General features: G+C 38.8%; 1 protein-coding gene across 1 annotated transcript; it reads right to left on the bottom strand.

The window, feature by feature from the left end:
• Positions 1-302: 302 nt before the first annotated feature.
• On the bottom strand, positions 303-10,814 carry cxcl12b (chemokine (C-X-C motif) ligand 12b (stromal cell-derived factor 1)). The gene is made up of 4 exons (XM_026360766.1): positions 10,641-10,814; positions 8,428-8,545; positions 3,226-3,309; positions 303-1,632 (listed from the first exon to the last, which is right to left on the bottom strand). The coding sequence occupies exons 1-4, from the start codon at positions 10,705-10,707 to the stop codon at positions 1,590-1,592; spliced, it is 312 nt and encodes a 103-aa protein (XP_026216551.1). The 5' UTR covers positions 10,708-10,814; the 3' UTR covers positions 303-1,589.
• Between the last annotated feature and the right edge of the window lie 384 nt (positions 10,815-11,198).

Here is an 11,198-nt window from a genome sequence, read left to right as displayed (position 1 = left end):
GTTAATAGATATTAACATACTTTAACATATTGTGGACAACATACCTAACAAATTGTTACATAAATGTGATTTTTTAGTTTAAGTAAAGTAAAATTTAATACTGTTTCTCACACTTTATGGTATTGCCTTCATTTAGTAGCTTCTTACTGTACATTGCATTAAAAATCGTTTAGTAAGATTATACACAATATAAAAATAAAACAATAACACATAAAAGACAAATCTGATAATAAAGTGGCTCATATGTATGTATGTGTATATATACAGTATGTGTATATATATATATATATATATATATATATATATATATATATATATATTTATATATACACACATACATACACAACAGAATGAATTAATCAAAAATGTTATTTTGCCACTGTGAACATTCACTTTGTAACATTTATCATTCAGCTGTTTGAATGTTGGTATGAAAATACTGCTTTTACTTTGCTTTACTTTGACATTTACTGAGTCTTACAGAGAAGAAGTAAAAAAATGTTTGTCTGTATAAATATTTGGTCTCTTTTTATGTTATAATCAATAAAAAAGCTAATTTGATAAGTGTGTCTTTCTATTTCCTAGCCACCTTTAGCAGTACAGTACAGTCGTCGGCTTTCCACTTTATTTTTCTCTTCTGACTCCAACAACAACGCTTTAACTATGTTGTGACTGGTGAAAACAGGTCACAAGATTGCAACTTAAATCTCACGTAAAATAAACAGTGAAACACTTAATGGCTCCGACCCATTACAGAAAATATATAGCACCATAAGATCAGTGCACGTTCCTATGCAGTTTGCGTGAGTATTCCCTCAAATGACAGTGCGAGGCTTGTGGTCGCGATGTCTGCCCTGATTGGTCACCACTAAACCCACTGGGCACCTCCTGTGTCCCAGGACCCACAGTTCTTGGAATAAGCCTTTTTATAAGCCCCATCCAAGGAACTGTTTTAGTGAATAAAAGCTCAGCTATAAAAAGTAGAATTAATTCTTTAAAAAATGTTAAAGTGGAGTGAGTATAATGCTGAATGCAGAATGTCATAATTATCACTTGGGTGAATTCAAACCATAACTGGGCTTTTAAGACCCTACAGGAAGTGAAGGTACCAGCAAAAGCTTGCATGTGTGACAGGAAGCTCAATTTGTTCCTTTATAGTTGTGTGAAGTAACAAAATACTATATTTAAAAACAGCGGGCGAGTAAGTTTATCTGTAGCACATTCAAATACTGAGCACACACACACACACACACACACACACACTCTCCTTCTGCCTCGTGGTTATCAATCACCCAGTGTTCACACGTGCACACATATATCTGACAACAGGCGTCGTCACTTCAAAGCGTAACTGCACTTGGCGTTAACGTGGAAGGCTGGAGGTGACTATATGAGTGTCCAGGGGGGAAACCTGAGGTGGTGCTGGGGACAGCGCAGGCCTGAAAGTGAAGTGCTGGTTCTGCAGGTGGTCCAGAGACATGGACAGGTACATACAGCGTGTTTACATACATCCATAGCAGTGACAGGGAGGTATACAGGTTCGACCCAGGGATAACAGGCCCGATGACGTACGTGCCACCCGTTTGTGTTTAGTCTTTCTTGTTGTTAGTGCGTCGTCTGGATTTCTTCACCCTGGAGAGAGAGTCACATAGATGAGTTTGTTGAGAAATAATTATAAATGAATGATGTTGATGAGGCTAGTCTGGTCAACTTTTAGAGGTGGAATGTAGAAGTACATCTACAGTTTTTTTGTTTAAATGAAATAGGTGCACTTAGCTTGAGAATTTAGATTTCAAGCTACTATAAAGTTCTACTCCACTACATTCATCCCAGAACTCCGCTTTATAATTACCTTTCAGGAAAAAAAAAAAAAAGTACAGTTAAAAAACATATGCTTATAACGGACTTGGCTTGTGACCCTTTTACTAAAAGCTATGACTAATTGAGGCCCCTTGTTAAGTTTACAGTGGTTCACTGAGAGAAATTTTCCCTCTGAATGCTGCTTGAAATATTGTCCAGGCAGCCGTGATGATTCCTTTAAAAAAAAAATAATTGGGAACTGACGATATGAATGTGCAGCTGGGGACTGGTGAACATGACTGTTATACTGCATTTAACAGAGCAGTCATGTTAGGGGCCTCACATGTTGGCAAACGTTTTTAATAAGTGAACATCATAGATTTTAAATGTGATGTATGATAAGCGTAGTTGTAATTTAAAAAAGGCTGATAAAGTAGAAAAAGCTAGATTGCAAACAATTGATTTACTGCATAAAAAATACATAGTTGGAATATTCTTTTATGTAAACCAACACGTAAATACTACGTTCGTGTAACAATGTGCATATTTGAATGATCTCAAGCCTGGAAAATCCATATTTTGTGTTGTATTCACTGAGACACATAAGGGAGTCTGGCTATGAAGGGTTTGTGTTGTGTGTGTCTGGCAGACTGTTTCTGTGCCACATGCCAGTGTCAGTGAACTGCGATGACTCCAGTGATAAGACTACATTTAAAAAAAACAACAACTCAGAAACCCAGCAGGTCTTTTCCTAGCACAATAAACAATATCTCATAAATCAAATTACTTTATTGTTTGTTTTCACATTGTGCACTTAAAGTGTTTATGGTGTTTTAAGAAGCAGACACACAGCCTGGCAGCAATCATCACCAGATATACTCGGAGCACGTTTTATGAGGAAAGCACATATTTGACCTGCATCACTCATAAAAAACAGAAAGAGCTGCTGCAGCTTTTACTGGGAAACCTTTTCTTCCCCCTGTGCTGCCCTCCGGTCGCGACAGCTCTGTTTGCAACTGTGCAATTAGTGCTCATAATTCTGTGTAAAATACTCAATAAAAAAATATCATCTATAATAAACCCTGCAGTGAGCGAGCTGATAATGTAAAAAATAATGAACACTGTTATATTTAATTCTTCTGAGCTGAAGTCTGGGGCACATGCTTATGGGAAAGAAGGAAGCAGAAACACCAGTGGCAGATTTATTGCTATCCTTACTCGATGCTAATTATTTCACAGATAATAACTCAGTCGCTTACATCAACCATGTCACTGATTTCACTGAGTAATTGTCAGCAAGAAACTGAGAAATGGCCGTTTTTTAATGATGGTTTATTTCTTCTTTGTTAACTCTAAACTGAGGGGAGAAGAGAGCTGTATTTCATTTTGTCTCTGTCGGAGCGAGAGTGAGGAGGTTTTTCTTACTTGTTAATGGCGTTCTTTAAGTACTGCTGCAGCCACTTGGTCTCTGGGTTGATGCAGACCTCTCTATTGCTCTTCAGTTTGGCGCTGTGGGGGGAAAAAAGAGTAGAATTTGAGAGGTTAGACTCTCTGTAGTTTGCTAAAATGAGACTCTAAACGTTTAACACCCAGATCATTTTGTGTGAACTTGCGCTGCACAGTAGAAGTGTAGAAAGTGTACTTCACATGAAATACAGGCAGCGGAGATATAAAAGAAGCAAAGTAACTGAGTGCTTCCTCAAACTTGTGAAATAAATCAATTTCAGGAACGTGGACACTAGTTCAAAAAAATGTTCACCTTTGGATTTCCTTTGTAGCTGAACAGAGTACAGAGTTTATTTCTAGTTAATTTATTGTGTGGTTAACCACATTGTTACAAGACCTCCCAGTAACCTCAAGGAAGTGTGACTGGCATTTTAATTATTCCTAAAGAAGCTCGTCCAAGTTCCTCACTTGGTTCTCTTGGTTTCCATTTTGTCAAATGCTTCTTCAGATGGTTCAGCAGGAATCAGGCTGTTTATTACATAAATTACATGTGGCTTCGCATATTTATATATCCCAATAACTACTAAGTTTATTGTTTTAATCATTTATACTTACTTTTTCACAGACCAATTAGCAAAGCACGTTATGTTTCAGTTTGAGCCCATTTCAGAACCCAATGAATCAATGTGAAGAAACTTGCTTCGACGAGGTAATCCGTCAAAACAAACTAACCACAGCCTTTCATCTTTTCAAGGTTATGTCATGGCCATATGGAAACATTTTTAATCCAACCTTTTGTCTAAAGAATGTAGAATCTGTAAAGTTCTGGTAATCATCACGGAAACAACAATGTTGTAGAGTTGTGAGATTTACACTGTGATCATCGGCACTGTCTCAATTTAAATTGTTGCTGCTCAGTTAGTGGCAGATGTTAGAACGCGTTCAGCGGTGAACGCACCAACATTCACATAATTCATATAATGTCCTGCTCACAACTGCAAGCAATCAACGTACAACGACGTTAAAATTTGATCTGTTACTCAAGGAAGTTTCGTCTCTGTGCAAGTTGATGCAATAAGTGTTGAAAATGATGGAAAACAACGTAGGAAAATTCCCACAACTCACTGGAGCCCATAATTTAGATGTGTTGCAGTGCACAGTATTGAAAATTTATAGTTATTAAACTTAAACACAGCCCACTTCTGTTCATCTATCTTTTTAACTTAAAGGCATATAAGAACCATAATTTATGTTTTAGCAACAAATCTAGTTGTTAATTTGATAATGTGAAAGAGAACTAAATACACATGTACATTATTAATGAGCAATCAGCCTCTAATCTTAAAATGTATTAATGGCTAATACATCACAGTAATATTAGTCTTTTTTTTAAATCAAAGGCCACTTCCACAAAAGCTCAGTGTAATCTCTGAAAACCCCAGAACATCTCATAACACATCCAAGTCAAGACCAGAGGATTACTGCTTCTAACAAGCCTACTGACAAGGGTGTTGCTTAATTTAACATCAGGTAACCTGCATTATTTCTAAAAATTAAAAACAAAACATTTCTTTTCACAGTGTACATCGTAAAATAAAAAAACCTGCTCTTTTTAACAGTATGACTTTATTACATCAAAGGGGCTCAATGTTAAAATGAGCGCAATGCATCAGGTTCATATCTGATACAGTTTGTGAAGGCTTGGCTCAGAAACACCTCAGCTAAGCTCTAAAAACCTCAGCACATCCTTCAAAACATCCAAACTGAAAACCCGAGGATTACTGCACATAACAGGCTGTCACCCACTGACCGTGGTGCATGGTGAAAAATCACATCGCCCTGTTTCCACTCAGGGAGTGAGAGGGAGGCTCACATCACAGACCACACTGCACCGTAGGCCTCGTAAAGCTGTCTCTGTGCTAAGAAGGTTTTTTTGCTGACTGGTCTGGCTCAATATAATGATGACGTTGGCCTTAAATAGATGATAGTGCTAAGAGCACACATCAAAGAGGGCATTTTTTTGTAATTCGTGGGCCTTTCTATTCCTGCCACAATTATTTTAACTAGTGCTTTAACTGTTTTAAAGCACTAGTTATATGATGATTTGTTGAGACAAATCATAGTTGATCATGTTTGCTACTAATTGGGATAGACATTATTTGCAGCATTAAGCTGAAGAAGGAGATGGTGTCTGATCCCACAGCTGACTGATGGCCACGGAGCCAAAAATCTAGGCGAGGATTTGTTGTTGTTATCAGTTTTGTTGTTTGAGTTTCAGCTCCACTTGGGGTGAACAGGGGGCAGGTAGTGGGGTCTCGCCCCCTTCACACATGTAGGTCTCACGCCTCTGTGGCAAAAGGTTGTGTATGCGAGTTAACAGCTCAGAGGTGTAGGACCTCACTGCTCTTATTTCTCCTCCCTGCGTCTCCCCATCACACAACTGTGCATCTTAAACATGTCCCTCTCTGCCTCGACTCGCTCCCCTCTTCACTAATGGCTGATTCAATTTGTGCTCCCACCTTTCTCCTCCACCCCTGCTACCCTTTTTAACATGCCACCGCCCCTATCTCTCGCTCCATTTAGATGCACAACCGCAAGCAAATGAGCAAATGCCGCCTAGACTTTAAAGAGCAGTCCAGCAGCATCAATCCAAGCATCAGCTCCAAATCCCTCAAACTAACACGCGAGTCAGTGGGTCTAACGGCTCAGTAACTGGATCTGTGTTTGCTTTTCCTTCAGAGATGTCCCCTTGTCCCCCTCCGCTTTTATTTTACTAGGGTTGGAAGCGCTCTGCTGTTTTGATGTGTCTCCCTTCATCCTGTTTATCTGTCAGCTTGTCTGAATGACCAACCAAGAGTCTAAAGCCTAATTGACTTGGCTGGAATCTGAAGGCCAGAGTTCCACAAGCAGCAGGTAGTAATTACTTCACAGCAAGTCAATACCAACGGCATGCTGGGACGGTAGGTGGGGTAGGATGGGGGCACATGGTGGGACACACGGGGGAGGAGGTTTGGGGGGACAAGAGGGTGTCGTGTTACTGGCTTTCTTTCATCTGTCTCAATAGAGATGTCGGCGCTGCGCTGTGCAGGCTCATCATCTGAATGACTTCTTGACTCTTCTGGCAGTTTTCTAGAGGGAGGTTAGAGTTTGTGGGCCGGCTGAAGCACTGCGTGTCCTCTCTGACCTTTTGCCATTCGGCCATCCCTCACGAGCCCCCTTTTTTGGCAGAAGCCCCACAGCCTTTTAGCCTTTTGGCAGCGAGGCTTCTGCCATCCAGTTTTCTATGCCGCACAAATGAATGAAGCTTTTTAGTTAATGTGTTCCAGACCACTGACATTATATTCAGTGTTGCTGGGCAGTTTGAGGCGGGAAATTAAAAAAAAAGTGGAAAAGGGACACAGAGGGTCAGCAGAAATACAAAGGTAATCACTTTGACCTGTAATTATTGCTTCCTTTGGAAGGCACAAATCACCACCTTGAGCTCTGGGAGTTACAGTTCTCGTCTTTCTGAGGGGATTGTGTTGCTTTTCACTCAGGCCTCTCGTTCAGGAAAGGCTCAAGCCATAGTAACACCCGAACTCACACACCTACCCTCAACCTATCAACACTGTTTAATTATTTGATGTATTGTTACATGTCCATATTTTCTTTTTGTTTTCCTTCTTTCTTTGTATTTTTCAAATGACAGTGAAAAGTGAGAAATAAAAGTAATTACATATAAACCTGTGGGTTGTGAAAGACCACACGAACAACCATATAAACCATGTCTGGCTAAAACCTTTAATGTAATGCATCTTTAAAGAGGAAAAAGCTGAGTGCTACATCTTATATGTACTTAGGAAATCCTTGAATCCTTAAATGTAGTTATTTTTTACAGGTTTGTAACTGTGTACATTATTTTTTGTGGCGTTTCACTGACAAATGGTCATTTGACAAATTGTCACACTAATTTCAATACATACTGAAGTCCAGTGGTTAATTGTTGAGTCTTGAATATTTTGTATTTATGTGTATTTAAGTGTATAGTTTTATTTACTTAATTATTTTTTATTATACTATAATGGCATTTTGCCATTTATGTAATGTAATGTAGTCTCCATTTAGTTTGAGATTTAATTATATTTTTAAGCCTAAAGCATATTTTGCTTGGCAACAATTTTTAACTGTGTCCAACCTAAAAACTAGACAAGCTATGAAAAATGAGTTATTTAAACTAGACTTTATTAAAATGAGAGTTTGTTTTCTGACTGAAGAAACTCATAGATTGTAAACCTCAATCTAAAGATATATAATTGGCAAAAATCTTAAAAAAACAGGAAACATTTGCAGAATAGCTGGTTATTTTATATCTGTGACAAACACAGTAGCTGTTGTTGATCTGTTGATGTCAGTGAGTGAACCTCTGCTGCTCTCTCTCTCTCTCTCTCTCTCTCTCTCTCTCTCTCTCTGCTGGCAGAAGTGAGTTATAGCAAAATCAAGTGTATATAGCCCATACTACTGCATACTCTCATTTATTTGTGAGGCATTAACTTTTTGTTGAGCACAATCATTGGTGTTATGCTGTGTGTGTGTGAGTGTTAATGTGAAATATGAAACCATAGGTTCTGTACTGACTGAGTCTGACAACACTCAGGCTTAATGAAAAAAACTGAATTTACAGGATTCTTAAAGTGAGAAGTTGTGTAAGTGCTGTAACTCTTAAAATAAGGAAAACAATCTTGTTCTTCTGTTGTGGTATTTTGCAGACCAGTGTTGCAGCTTGTTACTGGTTAAACCTTGCTCAATATGAGCTGAAATATGTCATTATGACAAAGTTAGGGTTAGGGTTAGGTATTTTTTTAAATGTGATTACTTCACTAATGCAAAACACACTGGACAAGATCATTTTTTTTCACTGAGTTGAACCAGGCGTTCTGTAGTGAAAAGGTATTCTGGCTCATTTTCATGTACAATACAATGTTGCGGCACATCTGAGGAAATACGTATATCACAGGACTGCAGGATACGAAAAGCTTGGCTTCAAAGCAGCACTTTGTCTTTGATCAACACTATCATTAATATTCAGCTAATTAAAGAAAAACATTCTCTACATAAACCACATAATTAAAACAATCATCAAATGTTCACATCCACAATTTCTTCAAGTTAATCACTGCAGTCGTTTCAGACTCATTTACTCACATGACTTGGAAGGGGCAGTTGGGAGTGTGGAGGAACTTGAGCTCTTTGATGGAGCGCTGGGGAACCGTGTTGAGAGTGGAACGACACCAGCACCGCTCTACCAGACTGATGGGCTTTGCTGCAAACACGGCAAATGACAAATTAGCAACAGCGATAAACTAAACTATACAGTTGATGTAGTTTTCTGATAGTGGGTTGAAGATCTGTTCATATCAAAGTGAGAGCGAGAAGAGCTTAAGAACATGAGGGCAGAGGAAAGGTCGGTCATGCACACGCGCACACACACACACAGACACACACTTTCAATTATTTTGGTCTGCAGAGCTTAGACTTAAAGACACGTGACACCTTTTACTTTTACTTATAGTCTGATCATATTAATGTTGATCAACATAGTGTTTAAAATATTTTCTAATTGAGAAATAATGAACAAAATCAGCTCCATAATTATGCTAGTAGTGGAAAAAGTGTTGAAAGGTAAATGGCCTAAATGTTCTTTGAAGCATTTGAAATATTTTTATTTTACATTGAGAAGTGGTCATCAGAGGATTTTAGAATTTAGGGATCACGTCCCTCAGTGGACAAATAAAGTGCGTTTAATCTACTGTAACAAGACAAGACAAAGCATGGAAGCGTATGAGTTTACCTGCTTTTGTTCTGGACAACATGGTCATTAAAAAGAGATTAGGACTTTTCTGACCAGCCTTTCTCTCTCACACACATGCAGAATTTTAGCTTTTCACTCCCAGAGCTTTCAGCCTGACCACTCTAAAGAAGAAGGGTCCTCCACATTCAATTTCCAATATTCACCTCTTTTATGAAAAAGCACTCTCAGACGGCAGCAGCTGCCTCTGTGGAAATCACCTCAATTACATTCTTAAAATGATTACAAGTCGGCCCTGTGCTTCCATGGAGGCTTTTTCATGGAGCACAGAGACCACAGATGCACCCTCATAATGCAATTACAAACTCTTTTGTAGTTTGGGACTTTATTTTTAATAACAGCTTACAGAGTTTATAAAGAAAGGATGTTATAAAAATGTCAGAGTATAAATGAGGAGAAACACCCTGCAATGAAATTTAAAATTAGGAATGTGCCATAATAGCCTTGATGCTGTTTAGTATTTTACTACATACACATGGTTTGAATTAAAAAAAAAAGGTTTGCAGGTTTGATTCCAATATTTTCTTTCTATGAAAAGCAGACACATTACTGAAACCAGGCGCATCAGGTGTAACTACCACACCTCTTGTTCTGTGCTTCAGTATATTCCTATTGATATGCATGCTTATAACACCACATGCCAAACCACAAATGGCTAAATCCGCAGTAATATCAGTCTAATGATTCACACGTATTCACAAGTCTTTTCTCATGCTAACTAAGGAATCACTATGCAGCATGCAGAGCCGGGACCAGAAGTGAGCGTCCACTGCTATCACCACAGCACTGTTTATCCCTAATTAGAAACTAATTAAAAGAAAGCAAAGAGAAAAGACAAATACACACATTTCAGCCCAACTCTTTAATATGCAATGAGAGGTCTTACTAGGGCCAAAACAACAAGCTTAGCATAATGCAGGCCAAGCGCCTCAGCACCCCTGATTTGTCCCCTACTAAGGTTAACATGGGAGAGATTAATGTGGGGTCAAACCTGCGCCCCGAACTAATGCAGCAAATGATTGTTTTTATTACTGAGTAAACTACAATTTACTTTCTCTATTATCTGTTTTGGAATTTCAAATGTCACAATTTTAAGCACAAGCTTTCAGACACGTTCAGATAGTTTGAAAGTTTAATATTAAAGCCTGATTTGCATTTTACATGTTGGACTAAACCAATGCACAAATGCACTAACCACCAAAATGCAAGTGAATAAAACTTCAAGAGCTGTGACAAAAGTCAAGCTTTGACAATCAAAGTGACATTAAAACATGAGACCACAATGAATCTTGATTTAGATTTAAGACATTAGCATATTTTCTAATAGTATTATTATTGTTCTAAAAGTGTTAATATTAACAGCTCCTACATAGCCAATAATATTATAATTTAAATGATAGAAACTCAAGCATCCAGACCGTCCAAGCACTCACTTCCCCGTCTTTAAGACTAAAACATCTCACACAGCAAATTTTCCCCAACAAAAATCTATAAAAAGTCTATAAAAACTCTCTAAAGCGATCAGTTTCCTGTCCTCTGCTTCACTTACCGTTGGATGTTGGGACGTGTGTGGCCACGGCCAGCAGAGCCATCAGTGCCAGCAGTTTGACATCCATGGTGGTGGGCTAGCAGGCTGCAGGAGGGCTGCTCTCTTTCTCTCTTTCTCTCTCTCTTCGCTACAATCCAGGGCACAACTGTGACCGCCAGCTCCGCTCTGCGCTGTATTAAATCTTCAGAGGGGAGAGAGAGTGAAGGAGGGAGGGAGTCCCACTTTCTCAAGAAGGAGGGGGGTCCCAGCATGAGAGGAGAGGAGGTGAGAGGAGGGGAGGGTGGTGGAAGGAGGGAGCAGCAGTGACTCACTATAGACTTCCTTGATTGTAAATGTGTTGGCTGCAACTCAAGGAGAGAGTCTGAGGGGAATTCTTTCTATTTTTCCCTTTTTTCTCTGATTTCTCTCCATTTTTCAGTTGCTCTAATTTCTTTCTCCGTCTGTTTTTCTATTTTTGTCTATTTCGCCCTATTTCATCATCATTGCTGTCGTTCTCTTTCCTCATTTTCCAGTTTTCTGTACATTAAATTTATTCTTCTTGCCATCTGCCACACACAC

Source organism: Anabas testudineus, chromosome 1 (assembly GCF_900324465.2).
Source record: "Anabas testudineus chromosome 1, fAnaTes1.2, whole genome shotgun sequence".
Lineage (NCBI taxonomy): Eukaryota > Metazoa > Chordata > Actinopteri > Anabantiformes > Anabantidae > Anabas > Anabas testudineus.
The sequence above is the reverse complement of the archived record's forward strand: the minus strand, read 5'-3'. Positions and strand labels throughout refer to the sequence as shown.